Source organism: Oreochromis niloticus, linkage group LG3 (assembly GCF_001858045.2).
Source record: "Oreochromis niloticus isolate F11D_XX linkage group LG3, O_niloticus_UMD_NMBU, whole genome shotgun sequence".
NCBI lineage: Eukaryota > Metazoa > Chordata > Actinopteri > Cichliformes > Cichlidae > Oreochromis > Oreochromis niloticus.
The window spans coordinates 40,828,595-40,847,702 of NC_031967.2; the positions used below are offsets into that span (position 1 = coordinate 40,828,595).

The 19,108-nt window shown below is 39.9% G+C and overlaps 1 protein-coding gene and 2 pseudogenes across 3 annotated transcripts; 2 read left to right on the forward strand and 1 right to left on the reverse strand.

The window, feature by feature from the left end:
* Positions 1-1,239: 1,239 nt before the first annotated feature.
* On the forward strand, positions 1,240-3,590 carry LOC100705561 (histone H1-like). 3 transcript variants are annotated; one of them, XM_025902617.1, is made up of 3 exons: positions 1,240-1,929; positions 2,318-2,359; positions 3,530-3,590. In XM_025902617.1, exons 1-2 carry the CDS (start codon positions 1,292-1,294, stop codon positions 2,319-2,321), a joined length of 642 nt encoding a protein of 213 aa, XP_025758402.1. In that variant the 5' UTR covers positions 1,240-1,291; the 3' UTR covers positions 2,322-2,359; positions 3,530-3,590. The 3 variants fall into 3 exon arrangements, with proteins under 3 accessions (XP_025758402.1, XP_025758397.1, XP_019218826.1); XM_025902612.1 differs by lacking the exon at positions 3,530-3,590 and adding an exon at positions 2,490-3,425; XM_019363281.2 differs by lacking the exon at positions 3,530-3,590 and having other exon boundaries at positions 2,318-3,425.
* A 266-nt stretch (positions 3,591-3,856) lies between these two features.
* On the reverse strand, positions 3,857-4,378 carry LOC100705028 (histone H2A-like; annotated as a pseudogene).
* A 119-nt stretch (positions 4,379-4,497) lies between these two features.
* On the forward strand, positions 4,498-5,161 carry LOC109194256 (histone H3-like; annotated as a pseudogene).
* The last annotated feature ends 13,947 nt before the right edge of the window (positions 5,162-19,108 follow it).

The following is a 19,108-nucleotide window of genomic DNA, read 5'->3' on the forward strand; positions in this document are numbered from 1 at the left end:
GCTGTACAGGAGGCAGGAATGATTTCCTGTGGTGTTCAGAGGGGAATTTTGGTTCTGTCTCTCACTAAACCCACTCCTGTGACTGGTCAGCACGTGATGGAGTGGGTCAGAGCTATTGTGCAGCATTTTACTTATCATGCACAAAAAATTGTGGCCACATATTTTTCAGTAGGTGGGAGAATTACAGAATCCTCCAGAAAGAGCAGCAGAGATATACTGGGCATAATTAAAAATACTAGATTAAACTGAGGTCACTATCCAGGACATGAGATAAGCTTTATTAGTGCCAGAGCTGGGAAATGCACCGACATGGGCAGAGCAGGATAAAATAAATAGCAAATAATAACAACAAAAATATTATATTACAATAATAATGATGAAATTTCCCCTTGTGGGATTAAAGGTATATCAAATCAAATCAAATAATAAATAAAATAGATACAAGGATAAAATGTTCGACTAGTAGTGACAAAAAGAATGTTTAACAGTGAGATGGTGGATGTTTTTAGCAGGTATTGAGTATTACACATTGAGACACTTGGTGATCAGTTTGTGAATGTGTGTATTCACGTGTTCATTGACTGCTGTTGTTTATTGTAGAGTCAGTAACTGTAGAAGGAAACAGAGTCAATGCAGACTAAGAGATCAGAGCCAAAGTGTGGAAGCGAGCTGCTGTAAGGTCACTAATGAAGCTTCTGATGTGCAACAATGTGAGTGAAACTGTGCTTTGGTTAGAAGTCAGCAGCTGTCACAGAAGTGTCGCTGCTCCGTGGGCCTCCAGCAGCATCGGTGTGTTTGCTGGGAGCTCGCGGCGTCACTTTGTCCCACAGCTGCGCTCACCAGATGCTGCTTTTAACTCGGAGTGCGTGAACAAACATGTGTATCAGCTGGAAAAGGCTTTTTACGGAGCTCTGCTGCGGCTCCATCGGTTTTAGCAGAGAAAAGAGTGCAAGAAGCCGCCGAGCAGCGCTGAGCTCCGCACCGAGTCGCTGAGCTTTGGGAGCTCCACGAACCGAGAACAGGGAGCACGAGGCCTGCACGAGGAGACACAAGCCCGCTGTGGACTGCTCCACTGTCGGCCTGCAGTGCTGCTCACACACTCACTTTGAGCTCTTTGATCCCAAGACACGAAACACAAAATGAAGCATTGCGGGGCACACGCGAGAGCGGCGCGCGCTGCCTTCACTCTCCACGGTTCTCATGGTGCGTTTAAGTGCAGCGTGGCGCTTCCGACTTGCCATCACTGTACCGTGAATCTCATTGAATCTCGCCCAGACTCGAAAGGGGAAAAATGTCCGAGGAAACTCCCGCACCTGCTCCCGCCCCGGCCAAGGCGGCCAAGAAGAAGAAGACGACGGCTTCCAAGCCCAAGAAGGTCGGCCCCAGCGTGGGCGAGCTGATTGTGAAGGCCGTGGCCGCTTCCAAGGAGCGCAGCGGCGTGTCCGCAGCCGCTCTCAAGAAGGCTCTGGCTGCCGGAGGCTACGATGTGGACAAGAACAAGGCCCGCGTCAAGACCGCCATCAAGAGCCTGGTGGCGAAGGGCACTCTGGTGCAGACCAAGGGCACCGGCGCCTCCGGATCCTTCAAGATGAACAAGAAGGATACTGACAGCAAAGCCAAGAAGCCCGCAAAGAAAGCCGCTCCTAAAGCCAAGATGCCCGCCGCTGCCAAAGCCAAGAAACCGGCAGCAGCTGCTAAGAAGTCGCCCAAGAAGGCAGCAGCAGCCAAGAAGCCCGCAGCCGCTAAGAAGTCGCCTAAGAAGGCCAAGAAGCCCGCGGCGGCGGCGGCCAAGAAAGTGACCAAAAGCCCCAAGAAGGCAGCCAAGAGCCCCAAGAAGGTGCTGAAGAAGGCTCCCGCAGCAAAGAAGTCCCCCGCCAAGAAGGCCGCCAAGCCCAAAGTCAAGAAGGCAGCCACAGCAGCCAAGAAGAAGTGAGCTGCCACCACTCTCACACTCAACAACGGCTCTTCTCAGAGCCACCACAGCAACACACAAGAGCTCCTTCCTCACACTCACTCACCACTCTGTTATTCACAATAATGTCCTTATTATGAAAGCACACTTTTTTTTTTCTCCATTGTCCTCATTACATTTATCAATCATATTAGTATCATGGTGCACATTAGTGCTGTCTTCACAAGTCTGCAACTCCAGAAAAGACAACAATACAAATATTAACAACTCAGTATTTACAATCATACCTTCATAGTACAACACATCACACCACTTCCTGTTTTACTATGAAACACTATCATACAAGAAATACACCTTTAAAAGTTATCACCTACATTTTAAAAGATTCTATTATTTCTTTTGCAGCTGATCAAACACACACATCCACACATGTGCAACAAGACTGCTGTAAGTGCAATTCTCTTCTTTTTTTTCTGACAAAGTTGTACTTTTGTATTTTCTCACTCAGTTGTATATAGCATTTGGATTCTATTTTATGCTATTGTGTATATAGTATTGTATTTTTTTTCAATTCCAGTGTCACCTACTTCTTCAGTGTCTTCTGCTACATAACTTTGCACTTTTGCTGTAACGAAACAAACAAACCTGTGGGACTAATGAAGGTTATCTCATCTTAAAAAAGGCAACAAATGTGACTGAAAATATTACATTTATAGATACATGTTATGATCTATATGAGATATTTCACTTCTATTTTTACTTTTTGAAAGCCTACACTGGCTGTTTTAGTGGAAGTAAACTGTATATTTTAATGATACTTTGCCAGTATCATCCACTTGAAATGCTCTACTCTACCTTACCTGACTAAATCTAGGCCAGATGAATTGATGTTTGGTGATTTCAGGGACACATTTTACTCCAAGCTGAATTTTAGCATGTATTTATTTCATTACTCATTTCATAACCAATTTGATTCATGTACATTTGAACTAATGGAGTTCTGTAGCGTTAAGGATGCAGGGAATTGCGTTATTTCAAAATATAGTCTTGAGGTTTACTTCTTGACCTCACCGATCCTTTTGATATCCCAGCTGAAGAAGAGTCCGGGGCTGCCCTGTGTCCCCCTCCTCTGTAGTTTTTATACTAATTCTATTGTTCAGTCTGGGGGGGCTGTCCTCTCTCCAGGCTAGTAACTGTAACTCTCATTTTATTGAATAAGTTCTTCCCACTATACAGTTACACACCAAAGTTTATAGCTAAACCAACTGATTTGGCACATCAGAGGTCAGGGTTCAGCAACTTAATCTAAAGCTTTAAGGTCGCATGAAATGCTTTGAGAACAAAAATCCACTATTGTCCTTAAAACAGGGGTTGACAAAGTCATTCTAACAAAACACACACTTAGGAATGATTTCCTGTTCTTCTGATCTCCAGCAGCCCCCTGTTACATAAGCAAACCTAAACACATTCTATTGTAATCGTTGTTTTATTCTACTCACAATAGACAAAAAAACCTAAGTGTAGATGTAAGTGACTTTGCAAAATGTCCTAAATTCAGCAACAGTGCTGAACATGTTGCCAACAGCTCCACATTTTCCTCCCTCTGTACCTGGATAGTTCCTGCAGCGCCAAAGAACTCCACCCGTCCTCCTCCTCCTGTTCTGTGTTATGATTTACTATTGCGTTTGACAAGATTTGTGGTCCTGCCACAAATGTCATGAACCACGTGCGGTCTGTTTCCATGAGCGTAAGATCAGCTTTTATTATCATCAAGCGAGTGAACCATGATTTTTGGATGTAATTTTAAAATTTGAGTTTTACTCTTGCCCGATGACAAAATAAAGTAATGCTAGTAATTTCTTTAAGGTGCATTTGAATCCCTTACTGTGAAAGATGACATGAATGAATGTACATTTCAAAATAAATTTAAGATGCATCCCCACTAAGTTTCCCAGTACACAACTTATTAAAGTCACATTAACAGCAAAAAGGATGTTTGCTCAGAGAGAAGTGTGTGGCTCTTAAAAGAGCCTTTGTTTTTGTTGAAGCCGAGCGCTTTGCGTTTACTTGGCCTTGACGGGCTTCTCGGTCTTCTTGGGCAGCAGCACAGCCTGGATGTTGGGCAGCACACCACCCTGAGCGATGGTGACTCCCCCAGGAGCTTGTTGAGCTCCTCGTCGTTGCGCACAGCCAGCTGCAGGTGACGTGGGATGATGCGAGTCTTCTTGTTGTCGCGGGCTGCGTTGCCAGCCAGCTCCAGGATCTCAGCGGTCAGATACTCGAGCACAGCTGCCAGGTAAACGGGGGCGCCGGCTCCAACACGCTCCGCATAGTTACCTTTGCGCAGCAGTCTGTGGACACGACCCACGGGGAACTGAAGCCCGGCACGGGATGAGCGAGTCTTAGCCTTTGCTCTGGCTTTGCCTCCGGTCTTTCCGCGCCCAGACATTTTGACAGGTTCTTTTTTTTTCGTAGTATCGACACTAAGAGAAAATGTGGCCCGATCGGCTCAAAGCCTCGCTTATATTTCCGCAGAGCGCGCGCAGCTTCGTCACGCACCAATCGCAGTGAGGCTTACGGCAGCGCGCAAATTCAATGCACTTTTCTCCAATGAGCGGCACACACCGAGGCGGGGCGGTGCTCCTCTGAACGGTGCTGAGCACCACGTGCAGCCCCTCACCAATCACGAGCCGGAGCGGCACCGCGTCACAGCCAGTCACACGCTTTAAGAGCAGCGAGTCTCTTCTGTTTGCTACATTTTCTGCTGTTAGCACAGTAAAAAGCAAAGAGAGAAAGGATGGCAAGAACCAAGCAGACCGCTCGCAAATCTACTGGCGGCAAAGCCCCCAGGAAGCAGCTGGCCACCAAGGCCGCTCGTAAGAGCGCCCCGGCCACCGGAGGCGTCAAGAAGCCCATCGTTATAGGCCCGGTACCGTGGCTCTGCGCGAGATCCGCCGTTACCAGAAATCCACAGAGCTGCTCATCCGCAAGCTGCCCTTCCAGCGCCTGGTCCGCGAGATCGCTCAGGACTTCAAGACCGACCTGCGCTTCCAGAGCTCTGCCGTCATGGCTCTGCAGGAGGCCAGCGAGGCTTACCTGGTCGGACTCTTCGAGGACACCAACCTGTGCGCCATCCACGCCAAGAGGGTCACCATCATGCCCAAAGACATCCAGCTGGCTCGCCGCATCCGCGGAGAGAGAGCTTAAGCTACACGCTCTCCTACCAACAACGGCTCTTTTCAGAGCCAACTCACTCGCACCAAGAGCTCGCTCCCTTATTGTTTTTATAATATTCATCTCGTACTCGCACTTCAGTGTTCTTGCTGTTTCTAGACTTGAAGCTACAGTTGCCATCAACGTTGAATTCATCATAAGTGGCTTAATGTGTGTCAATGGGTGGATGACTGCTTGTAGTGTAAAGCGCTTTACGGTCCTTAGGGCCTAAATAAAGCACTATACCAATGCAGGCCACTTACTATTCTGTCTCCCAGAGTAGTAGTTCTAATTTTGATTGAACTGTCGGAGAAAACAGCAGCCTCGAGTAAGCCAGGATCTTAGTATACAGAGGCTGTTAGACTTAAGTCTAACGTTACAATGTTGGTGACTCAAGAATGTCATCCTAATGGTACTGACATATGTTTACAAAATGTACAATTTATATTTGCATTTCAAGTTATAAACATTTAAACGTTTGTTTGTTTTTTATTGTAAAAAAATACTACTAGGATTTTAAGATCTTTGTGTGATTTCAGATCAGTAATACTAATGCAGTACGTCAGTGAGGAAAACTACTAAATTCAGTTGAGCTAAAAAGAATGATACCAAACAAATGGTAAATGGCCTGTATTTGTATAGCGCTTTGCACATCCAGTCATCCACCCATTCACACACACATTCACACACCAAGCAAGGCGAGGGGAAAAAAATAAAAAGAAACAATTTGAGGGTGAAATACAAACGTAAACTCAAAAGGAGTCAAAAATGGCCGCTTGTATTTCAGACCTCAGTGGGTTCATCCAACAAATCATGAAAAATTAGGTTTAAATTTTTGTTCATGACAGTGCAGATTTCTGACATTTTGTGTAATTTAAGCTGTAACAATGTGATTGTTTTCTAACAAAAAAACAGTGAAACTTAAGTTAGACTTGTGTTTGTAAATGAACCGCCCCATGTTGTGTAGCTTTATGGACTTTATACTTATTGTGCTACATATTTATTTATTATACAGGCTACAGTACATACAATCAAAACTCACGTTTTATGTAACTAAAGTGTATAATTATGTGGGCTACAGACAATTAAGTTAAAGACTATATTTATATGAAAAGTGTGTATACTTAATGCATTTGAATCATTTTAACCATATGTAACCACCTGCATGTATTTGGGAAAAAAAAAAGGCTTTGATTTTGCCACCCCATTTGATTTCTTTGCCACCTAAAAAATTTTTCTCTAGATCCACCCCTGCTATAGATTAACTAGCATTTATTATCGTGACAATTGTCAGGCTGCTTTTAGTCATCCCAGTATCCTCAGCTGAGGCTGAAAGAAGCTTCAGTGCTCTCACAAGACTAAAAACATGGCTCAGGTCAACAATGACACAATGAGATTAAACAATGCTGCTGTGTGCCATGTCCACCAGGAGAGTGGACAGTATAGATGTAAAACCAATATAGTAGTTCATGTTTAGAATAAGAAATCCCAGCTCACTGATTTGATCGGGGCAATAGTGCCTAAAATGTTGCATCATTTTGCTGAGAGATCTTTTACTTTGTGGTCATCTTAGATGAGTAGTTTTATGGACAAAAACCAGCAGGTCATTTAGTGTTCCCTTAGTGCTAATGTATCAGAGATGTTGGTGCACTACAACTGAAAGAATGTTGTTAAGTCCTTAAAGTCATATTCTTTAATTGTCATGACTCTTTTTATTTTTGTATGATACCTGATTTATATGGAATATGGCTGAGGTAAACTAAAGCCTGAAATACTTAGTCATTTGTTTAATAGTAATTTAACATTATATAATTCACATAAAACTATGAATTGTAATTTTAAATGGTTTAAAAGCATGTAGAATAGCACATGTAGGCAAGTATATTTCTCCTTTTTTTAATCAAGAAGCAAAGACAAAAACAGGGCAGGGTTTGGTGGTTGAATCATCCGTCCCCACCAATGCCAAAACCGATTTTAGGCCCTTACCAGGATTGTCCCCCGCCACCTGCAGCTGGCCGTCTGCAACAACGAAAAGCTGAACAAGCTGCTGGGCTGAGTGACGATCGCTCAGGGTGCCGTGCTGCCCAACATCCAGGCCAAGAAGACTGAAAGCTAAAAGAAAATCCAGCGACTGTCCTCACCCAACTAATGGATCTTTTAAGATCCACTCAGCCTCTGAGAGTACACTTGCTTAAAGTAATGAAACTAAATCTTTAATCCACAGGTGTCAAACTCATGTTGTTCACACTAGAACTGAAGTGGGCCAGCCCTGTTTGTCTATCAGTGTGTGTGCAACACATTTAGCTGTTTTACAAATCTGACTGACTTAAATTGTAAAGTTATTACACAGACTTCTCTTTTTATGAAATTGCTGTAAAAACAAATCTGTGTAGTAAGAGCATAAACATTGTCTCATTGTTTGTTCCTTAAAGTACTTGCACTAAAAGTTAAAAACAAGACAGCTGAGTAGATTAAAGAGGTTCAGACTAATAATTATAAATCTCTACAAACTCTCGTTTAGGTTTGAGATTCATTTCGACCGACAGCGAGCCACAGCTGTGTGCTACATGCAAACACACTTTGTGTATGGTGTATTCTGTAAATGTGGTCTTTGTCAAACTTTAAGATCAGAAGCACGCATTACAAATACCTTAATTTTGTATGGCCTGTAGCAAAGCTACAATTGATTGAATCTGTAATTGATTGTGATAAGTTACACCGTAATACTTTACCTCTGAATGTCGTGGACAGATCCTGTCACGTGTTGAACTACTTCCAGAACTTTGCTAAAGCAACACAAAAAACACCGCAGAACAAAGCTCTCAAAGTGAGGTGTGTGGCTCTTAAAAGAGCCGTTTGATGATCAGGCCAAATGGGTTTAACCGCCGAAGCCGTACAGAGTGCGGCCCTGCCTCTTCAGAGCGTACACCACATCCATGGCGGTCACAGTCTTCTTCTTGGCGTGCTCAGTGTAGGTGACAGCGTCACGGATGACGTTCTCCAGGAACACCTTGAGCACTCCACGGGTCTCCTCGTAGATCAGACCGGAGATACGCTTCACTCCGCCACGGCGAGCCAGGCGGCGGATGGCGGGTTTGGTGATGCCCTGAATGTTATCACGGAGAACTTTACGGTGACGCTTAGCACCTCCTTTGCCGAGTCCCTTGCCACCCTTGCTTTTTTTTTTTTTTTTAAAAGCCTTTATTTTCAAAATTCATGGCAAATTTCACAAGCAAACAACACTTAAAACCTTTGCAAACAAATATATAGCAATACACATAGTAGTTTACAATAGATACATAAATATAAAATTTGAATTAAACTCCGCCCTCAAAAAAAAAAAAAAAGGTATTCAAGACATTGAACATTAGTTATATCTTCAAAAGATCCCAAGGTAAAGGGCTATTCTTTTTTTGTTCTAAAGTTTTCCTCCTTCTCAGGTCTGTAAGGATATTCTTGCACACAGCCACACTATCTATCATTTTTTGCTCGATGACCACTTTGGCTCTCGTTTTCCAAATGTGAGTGTTAATGACACACATGATAAGCCAAAAGAGGCGTCTTTTACTGTCGTACATTTTTTCTTTAAACAGACCATATTTTATAGCTTGTATGTTGTTATCAATTTCAAACCCCACTTTAGTCATTTGTCGTCTGATCTCTACTGTTCTATAACAGGATAACAGTAGATGTTCAAGGGTTTCGTCTTCGGCACACCGTGACATAGGACATTCTTTGGTGGTAACATAACAGCTCCACTGAACCACGGCTCTAACAGGGAGACGTCCAACAGAAATTAACCAGACCGTATCTCTCATATTTTCAGAGATTAATTTGTCATAAACATTTTTTAACTATTAACGGGTATTCTTCTACGCCCACGCCCTTATATTTTATCTCTCCTTCATTAGTTTTATTAATTATATTATATACTTGTTTAGTGCATACTTGTGTCCAGTTAATGTTAAGGTCTTTCCATTGTTCTGTAGTGTCACCAAAAGTAAGCTTATAATACGGTATATTTGCTCTAGCCCTACCTTTTAATTTTTTCCATTGTGATTTATTACCTCTAATCCACGGAGCTTCTCTATTAAGAGCGCTAAAAACATTTTTAATAAAAGGGATTCTCAAAGTAATGCGGAGATCTGGAGCACCCAATCCACCACACTCTTTGCTTGTATACATCCAGATTCGTTTCGTCACCTCTCGGTTTGTTCCCCAAATCAATTTAGTACACAATTTACTTAATTTAATAACAGTTTTCTGAGGAGGGGGAAAGACAGTAGCTAGGAAAAGTAACTTTGAGACTACGCGTGCTTCACACGCGCTTTATAGTTTGTATTTTTGTTGTCCCATTTAGCTACTTCATTCTCTATTTCACTCTCTTTCTTTTTCCAATTCAGAAGACATGGATCATTATTAGAAATCCAAATACCTAAAAGCTTCATCTCTCTGTTAGTTTTTAATTCAATTACAGGTTCCTTTGAGTTTTGTCCGAACCACACTCCTTCAGTCTTTTTCTGGTTTAGTTTGGCACCGGAGGCTTGTTCATATTTTGTTAACAACTCCTTAAGTATCAATAGCTCCTTTTGATCTTTAATAATTACTGAGACATCATCCGCATAAGCAAGGGCTGTCACTTTGTATAGGTCGTTTAAGACGTATCCAGTAAAATGGCTATCACTATTGATTATTTTGAGTAATGGATTTATTGCTAAAACATATAGAGCTGCACTTAGAGGACATCCTTGTTTCACTCCACATTCAACTCTAAAAGGTTCGGTCAGTCTTCCATTTACTTTAATCTGGACAAGGGATTTTTTGTATAATAATTTAGTCATAGAGATGAAGGTTTCAGGCATATTGTAGGCTTTCATAACTTCCCACAAATAAGAGTGAGAGATGTAATCGAAGGCTTTCTTTTGGTCGAGACTTAAAATAAAAAATTCTGTGTCTTTTCTATTATAAATTATTTCCCGCAAAATACATAAGTTATCCCACATCAAACGACCCCTTATTGCACATGTTTGCTCTTTTTCTATAATTTTCTCTAATACCTCCTCAAACCTATTCATGATTATTTTAGCAAATATCTTATAATCGACATTCATTATCGTTAATTGTCTATAGTTATTTATATCATCTCGTTCCCCTTTCTTATATAACAAACACATTACTCCATTATAAAAGGAGTCACCCAATGTTCCCTTATGAATGCCTTCATTAAAAACAGTGGCTAAAAATTCAGATATTTCATTTACTACTATTTTATAAAATTCAGACGGGAGCCCATCTAAACCAGGGGTTTTGTTCATATTTAACTGACTGACCGCACATTCTACCTCATCTTTAGTAATATTTCCTAGAAGTGAGTTATATTGGATAGAGTCTAAGGGCTCTATTTTACTTAACAGGGATTCTACTGCACTTGTTTTTGTAGATAACGGAGAAAACATTTGAGAACATAGCCTTCTGATAACTCGCCTTTTATCTACTTCATTAACAAAGGAGTTTCCTCCAACATCTCTTATAGAGGAAATAAAATCATTATTACGTTTCTTTTGGTTAGCTCCGATCATATAGTCCTTATTTCCATTTATATCACCTCCCATAGATTTTTGTATATTAAATAATATTTCGTTATTTACTTTTTCAATACTAACTTTAAGCTCCTCAATCTGGTTCTCCTCATCCTCATTTCTAATTTTTTTATTCTTCAAATAAATATATTGATTTACTTGTTCGTTATACTTCATATTTTTTGCATTATTTATTTCTCTACATTTAAATTTGAAAAAATTTCTCATCCGTTCTTTCAGTATCTCCCACAATTGTATATCAGATGTTGTGAGTTTTTTAAGTTGTAAAACTTTCTTAATTTCTTCCTTTAATTCCAAAACTAGTGCCTCGTCACTTAGGCAGCTCGTATTTAATTTCCAATAAGTGGAAGGGGGGTCAGTGCCACACAAAATCGTAGCTCTGACTACCTTATGATCAGAGAACTCAGTTACAAAATCATTATATCTTAAAGCTGAAATCTCAGGAGATATATAAATTCTATCTATTCTAGTTTTAGAGGACGAGTCAAACCTTGTGAAGTGAGTTGTCTGAGGATTTAAGATCCTATATAAATCCCTAAGAGATGCGTCTTTACATATTTGTGTCAGTAGTTTGCCTTCCCTGGACTCTTTGAAGGTCGTACTAGCAATCCTATCGTTCTCTTCCGTAACCATATTAAAATCCCCACATAAAACAGTATTAAACCCACATTCTAACAAATGTCTCATTTTCTTTAGCAATTGCATTTTCTTTGTTCTTTCGGGTGCGGTATATACATTAATTAACCGGAACTTTTGACCACCATAATGGCAATCCACAAGTAAAAGCCGTCCAGGTATTATGTCTCTTTTCTTTATGATATTCACATGATTGTTTTTGAAGAAAAAGCCCACCCCGTCTGCACTATCTTCCCCTATTGAGATTACTGAGTGGCTTGGACCCCATAATTTATTCAGCTCTCCAATATCTTCATTGGTTTTCAATCTTAATTCTTGTAAACACAATATATCATAGTCCAGTTTTTGCAGAAAAAGCACTTTCTTCTTTCTTAGTCTTTCTGATTGTAACCCTCTAACATTCCATGTTATTATTTTAACAGTACTCATATTTATGTAGTAGAGGGTTATTCGGTAGAGAGAGGGAACATTGTAGATTCAACATTACCTTGCGGAGGGCTGGATCGATCGTCTTTTCTCTTGTCTCTGCTATAAGACGTCGTCGAGACACTTCTTTTCCTACCTCCTTTCGTTGTTTCGTTGACCAATTCCTCCATTGCGGGATGCTGTTTGTTTAGAAAAATCCCTGTTTGTGTATCCGCTTCATCTCGTCTTGCTGGGATATCCGTAGGAGAAATCTCCACAGGAGTCGAAATGGGTGATTCTTCACTATCACTTGCGCTTAGGTAGCTTTCTGGTGAATTTTCTTCCTCGCTTTCCCTTCGCTCGTCATCGTCATCGCTCTCATATTCCACCTCAGAAGTTTCTGAGAAGGGTTGGTCTTCCAATTCTTCTTTACTTTTTGCTGTTATTTCTTTAAGTTGTCTTAAGGGCGTCAAATCCTCCTCTAAGATGTTATCGTTTGTCTGCAGCTCTGTTACTCCCTGAAGATTTGTCGAGATACGGTTGCCTGGTTCTTGTCCTGAAACAGCTTCAGGGACAGCCAATGGATTTGTTAAAGACACATTTCCATATGAGAGCGTTTCTTGTAGCGAGGTTGGATTTGCGGCTACTGGCAGCGCTGAGGTGGATGGAAAGATTGTACAAGGAGCACTCGTGGAGGGCTGCTGGGGGGCTTTAGTTATGTTTGCAAAGGATTTGGGACATTTAAAGAAAGTGTGACCCTTCAGTCCGCACAGAGAACACTCGCTGTCCTTTTGGCATTCTTTAGCTCTATGACCCAACTCCCCGCATTTCCAGCACTTAAAGGTAGTGCAGTCTCTTGCCTGATGGTCTAGTGCTTGGCAGATGAAACATCTGTTTGCCTGTCCGGGATATATGATACGCCCATTAAAAGGGCCCAGAGAGATGGAGTTAGGGATAGAAACAATATGACCTGATTCATCTCTCCGCATTCGTACCTTGAATTTCCTTACTCCGTACCATAAGCCGAATTTATCGACCGGCTTAACGGGAGGTTGTAAGACTTCACAGTACCTTTGTAGGTAAAGTTCAATGTCCTGGTCTGGAACTCTTCCTGTCCAAAACTTTACCACAATTGTTGTGACTTCTAGCTGCACTGGAGATTCTACAGACCATTCTTTCCACTTGGGATGATTTAAGTTGGCATGATGAATTTCCAAAAACCGTCGTAAGGGGGCTTCTTGGAGGAAGCACAACTCGAACTCTCTTCTATTGGGTAAAGAAATGAAAGAGTAGATGTCCTGTGGGTTTACCCAAGAAGATTGGAAAAGGAGTTCCTCTGCCACATAATCACGAGAAGGTGGATCGTTACTTCCAACATATTTCAGCCTCACCCATAGATTGCCAAATTTAGAGGCATAGGGTAGAGGTACATAGGGGGGCATGTTTAAACACAAGGGCTGTAGAGCGGAAGGGAAGGGAAAAACTTAGGCGTTACCGCCACCCTTGCCCCTTCCACTCATGGTTACAGGTCTTTCCTCGAACGATCAAAGTTGAGTGGGTTCATTCAACAAATCATGAAAAATTAGGTTTAAATTTTTGTTCATGACAGTGCAGATTTCTGACATTTTGTGTAATTTAAGCTGTAACAATGTGATTGTTTTCTAACAAAAAAACAGTGAAACTTAAGTTAGACTTGTGTTTGTAAATGAACCGCCCCATGTTGTGTAGCTTTCTGGATTTTATACTTATTGGGCTACATATTTATTTATTATACAGGCTACAGTACATACAATCAAAACTCACATGTTTTATGTAACTAAAGTGTATAATTATGTGGGCTACAGACAATAATTAAGTTATAGGCTATATTTATATGAAAAGTGTGTATACTTACTGCATTTGAATCATTTTAACCACATGTAACCACCTGCATGTGTTTGGAAAAAAAAAGGCTTTGATTTTGCCACCCCATTTGATTTCTTTGCCACCTTAAAAATTTGTCTCTAGATCCACCCCTGCTATAGATTAACTAGTATTTATTATCGTGACAATTGTCGGGCTACTTTTAGTCATCCCAGTATCCTCAGCTGAGGCTGAAAGAAGCTTCAGTGCTCTCACAAGACTAAAAACATGGCTCAGGTCAACAATGACTCAAATGAGATTAAACAATGCTGCTGTGTGCCATGTCCACCAGGAGAGTGGACAGTATAGATGTAAAACAAATATGCCAGCAGTTTACCTCAGTTAACAAGAGGAGAAGACATGTTTGACTTAAATTGTAAAGTTATTACCTAGACTTTGTTATAAACTTGCTGTAAAAACAGAAATCCGTGTAGTAAGAGCATAAACATTGTCTCATTGTTTGTTCCTTAAAGTACTTGCACTAAAAGTTAAAAACAAGACAGCTGAGTAGATTAAAGAGGTTCAGACTTATAATAATTATAAATCACTACAAACACTCGTTTAGGTCTGAGATTCATTTAGACCGACAGCGAGCCACAGCTGTGTGCTACATGCAAACACACTTTGTGTATGGTGTATTCTGTAATTCTGATCTGCTCCCTCAAAGGAGCTTTTTTAGACAACCTGACAAAACTTGTGTGCGATGTGCGTCGTTTCATCACAGAGCATTTACAGTTGCTGTTGATACTTTGCAGTTTAAACAGACATGTTGCATTTCAAGTGCATAAAATTTGGGTACTAAAACATCTTTAATAATGTTCCTCGTATGAAGGTTATGTTGGGATTGTAAGACTGAGTAAGCCTGCCAGAAGGAAGATCACACATCAAAACTGTTACATTATGATTGGTGAAAATGATATTTCAGGCACACATCAGGAAGAGGTTTCAAAAGCTTCACAGGGCTTCATCCACTCATGTCCACCCTCAACCAACCCACCTTTGATCTAGTAATCAAAAAAAAAAAAAAAAAAAAAAAAAAAAAAAAAACAACAACACACCCAAACAAACAATAAGCACTGCTGCTTTAAGTGGATTTCTGGCAGGAAGACCTTTACAAAATAAACTGATAGATCAGTGAAATCTGTCTTTCAGTCTGACTGTTCACACTCCTGCTATAGGTGAGCTTTAATAAACAGTGGTATTGAGAATAGGTCTACAACCTTAGAAGTTCAGTTTGTGGCCATGTCGGTTATCGTAATTTTGTTAGGAAAAGCACACATTACAAATACTTTAATTTTATAGCGAAACGAAGAGTCGTGTTGGGAATCAGTCTGTAATTGTTTGTGAAGCTATAGCGCACTAGTACTTCAGAAGTCGGTGGGGATATAGTGGCATGTATTTTCCTTACATTTCCAGGACTTTCCTCCAAAACACGACAAAAATCAACAAGACCGCAGAACAAAGCTCTCAAGGTGAAGTGTGTGGCTCTTAAAAGAGCCGTTTGATGAATCAAGCCAAATGAGTTTAACCGCCGAAGCCGTACAGAGTGCGGCCCTGCCTCTTCAGAGCGTACACCACATCCATGGCAGTCAGTGTCTTCCTCTTGGCGTGCTCAGTGTAGGTGACGGCGTCACGGATGACGTTCTCCAGGAACACCTTGAGCACTCCACGGGTCTCCTCATAGATCAGACCGGAGATACGCTTTACTCCGCCACGGCGAGCCAGACGGCGTATGGCGGGTTTGGTGATGCCCTGGATGTTATCACGGAGAACTTTACGGTGACGCTTTGCGCCTCCTTTGCCGAGTCCCTTGCCACCCTTGCTTTTTTTTTTTTAAAAAGCCTTTATTTTCAAAATTCATGGCAAATTTCACAAGCAAACAACACTTAAAACCTTTGCAAACAAATATATAGCAATACACATAGTAATTTACAATAGATACATAGATATAAAATTTAAAATAAACTCCGCCGTCAAAAAAAAAAAAAAAAAAAAAAAAAAAGGGTATTCAAGACATTGAACATTAGTTATATCTTCAAAAGATCCCAAGGTAAAGGGCTATTCTTTTTTTGTTCTAAAGTTTTCCTCCTTCTCAGGTCTGTAAGGATATTCTTGCACACAGCCACACTATCTATCATTTTTTGCTCGATGACCACTTTGGCTCTGGTTTTCCAAATGTGAGTGTTAATGACACACATGATAAGCCAAAAGAGGCGTCTTTTACTGTCGTACATTTTTTCTTTAAACAGACCATATTTTATAGCTTGTATGTTGTTATCAATTTCAAACCCTACTTTAGTCATTTGTCGTCTGATCTCTACTGTTCTATAACAGGATAACAGTAGATGTTCAAGGGTTTCGTCTTCGGCACACCGTGACATAGGACATTCTTTGGTGGTAACATAACAGCTCCACTGAACCACGGCTCTAACAGGGAGACGTCCAACAGAAATTAACCAGACCGTATCTCTCATATTTTCAGAGATTAATTTGTCATAAACATTTTTTAACTATTAACGGGTATTCTTCTACGCCCACACCCTTATATTTTATCTCTCCTTCATTAGTTTTATTATTAATTATATTATATACTTGTTTAGTGCATACTTGTGTCCAGTTAATGTTCAGGTCTTTCCACTGTTCTGTAGTGTCACCAAAAATAAGCTTATAATACGGTATATTTGCTCTAGCCCTACCTTTTAATTTTTTCCATTGTGATTTATTACCTCTAATCCACGGAGCTTCTCTATTAAGAGCGCTAAAAACATTTTTAATAAAAGGGATTTTCAAAGTGATGCGGAGATCTGGGGCACCCAGACCACCACACTCTTTGCTTGTATACATCCAGATTCGTTTCGTCACTTCTCGGTTTGTTCCCCAAATCAATTTAGTACACAATTTACTTAATTTAATAACAGTTTTCTGGGGAGGGGGAAAGACAGTAGCTAGGAAAAGTAACTTTGAGACTATATGTGTTTTCACAATATTCACACGCGCTTTATAGTTTGTATTTTTGTTGTCCCATTTAGCTACTTCATTCTCTATTTCACTCTCTTTCTTTTTCCAATTCAGAAGACATGGATCATTTTTAGAAATCCAAATACCTAAAATCTTCATCTCCTTGTTAGTTTTTAATTCAATTACAGGTTCCTTTGAGTTTTGTCCGAACCACACTCCTTCAGTCTTTTCCTGGTTTAGTTTGGCACCGGAGGCTTGTTCATATTTTGTTAACAACTCCTTAAGTATCAATAGCTCCTTTTGATCTTTAATAATTACTGAGACATCATCCGCATAAGCAAGGGCAGTCACTTTGTATAGGTCGTTTAAGACGTATCCAGTAAAACGGCTATCACTATTTATTATTTTGAGTAATGGATTTATTGCTAAAACATATAGAGCTGCACTTAGAGGACATCCTTGTTTCACTCCACATTCAACTCTAAAAGGTTCGGTCAGTCTTCCATTTACTTTAATCTGGACAAGGGATTTTTTGTATAATAATTTAGTCATAGAGATGAAGGTTTCAGGCATATTGTAGGCTTTCATAACTTCCCACAAATAAGAGTGAGAGATGTAATCGAAGGCTTTCTTTTGGTCGAGACTTAAAATAAAAAATTCTGTGTCTTTTCCATTATAAATTATTTCCCGCAAAGTACATAAGTTATCCCACATCAAACGACCCCTTATTGCACATGTTTGCTCTTTTTCTATAATTTTTTCTAATACCTCCTCAAACCTATTCATGATTATTTTAGCAAATATCTTATAATCGACATTCATTATCGTTAATTGTCTATAGTTATTTATATCATCTCGTTCCCCTTTCTTATATAACAAACACATTACTCCATTATAAAAGGAGTCACCCAATGTTCCCTTATGAATGCCTTCATTAAAAACAGTGGCTAAAAATTCGGATATTTCATTTGCTACTATTTTATAAAATTCAGACGGGAGCCCATCTAAACCAGGGGTTTTGTTCATATTTAACTGACTGACCGCACATTCTACCTCATCTTTAGTAATATTTCCTAGAAGTGAGTTATATTGGATAGAGTCTAAGGGCTCTATTTTACTTAACAGGGATTCTACTGCACTTGTTTTTGTAGATAACGGAGAAAACATTTGAGAACATAGCCTTCTGATAACTCGCCTTTTATCTAATTCATTAACAAAGGAGTTTCCTCCAACATCTCTTATAGAGGAAATAAAATCATTATTACGTTTCTTTTGGTTAGCTCCGATCATATAGTCCTTATTTCCATTTATATCACCTCCCATAGATTTTTGTATATTAAATAATATTTCGTTATTTACTTTTTCAATACTAACTTTAAGCTCCTCAATCTGGTTCTCCTCATCCTCATTTCTAATTTTTTTATTCTTCAAATAAATATATTGATTTACTTGTTCGTTATACTTCATATTTTTTGCATTATTTATTTCTCTACATTTAAATTTGAAAAAATTTCTCATCCGTTCTTTCAGTATCTCCCACAATTGTATATCAGATGTTGTGAGTTTTTTAAGTTGTAAAACTTTCTTAATTTCTTCCTTTAATTCCAAAACTAGTGCCTCGTCACTTAGGCAGCTCGTATTTAATTTCCAATAAGTGGAAGGGGGGTCAGTGCCACACAAAATCGTAGCTCTGACTACCTTATGATCAGAGAACTCAGTTACAAAATCATTATATCTTAAAGCTGAAATTTCAGGAGATATATAAATTCTATCTATTCTAGTTTTAGAGGACGAGTCAAACCTTGTAAAGTGAGTTGTCTGAGGATTTAAGATCCTATATAAATCCCTAAGAGATGCGTCTTTACATATTTGTGTCAGTAGTTTGCCTTCCCTGGACTCTTTGAAGGTCGTACTAGCAATCCTATCGTTCTCTTCCGTAACCATATTAAAATCCCCACATAAAACAGTATTAAACCCACATTCTAACAAATGTCTCATTTTCTTTAACAATTGCATTTTCTTTGTTCTTTCGGGTGCGGTATATACATTAATTAACCGGAACTTTTGACCACCATAATGGCAATCCACAAGTAAAAGCCGTCCAGGTATTATGTCTCTTTTCTTTATAATATTCACATGAGTGTTTTTGAAGAAAAAGCCCACCCCGTCAGCACTATCGTCCCCTATTGAGATTACTGAGTGGCTTGGACCCCATAATTTATTCAGCTCTCCAATATCTTCATTGGTTTTCAATCTTAATTCTTGTAAACACAATATATCATAGTCCAGTTTTTGCAGAAAAAGCACTTTCTTCTTTCTTAGTCTTTCTGATTGTAACCCTCTAACATTCCATGTTATTATTTTAAGAGTACTCATATTTATGTAGTAGAGGGTTATTCGGTAGAGAGAGGGAACATTGTAGATTCAACATTACCTTGCGGAGGGCTGGATCGATCGTCTTTTCTCTTGTCTCTGCTATAAG

Coding starts and splice junctions, on each gene's coding strand:
- LOC100705561 (XM_025902617.1), top strand. CDS start 1,292: ATGTCCGAGGAAACTCCCGCACCTGCTCCCGCCCCGGCCAAGGCGGCC.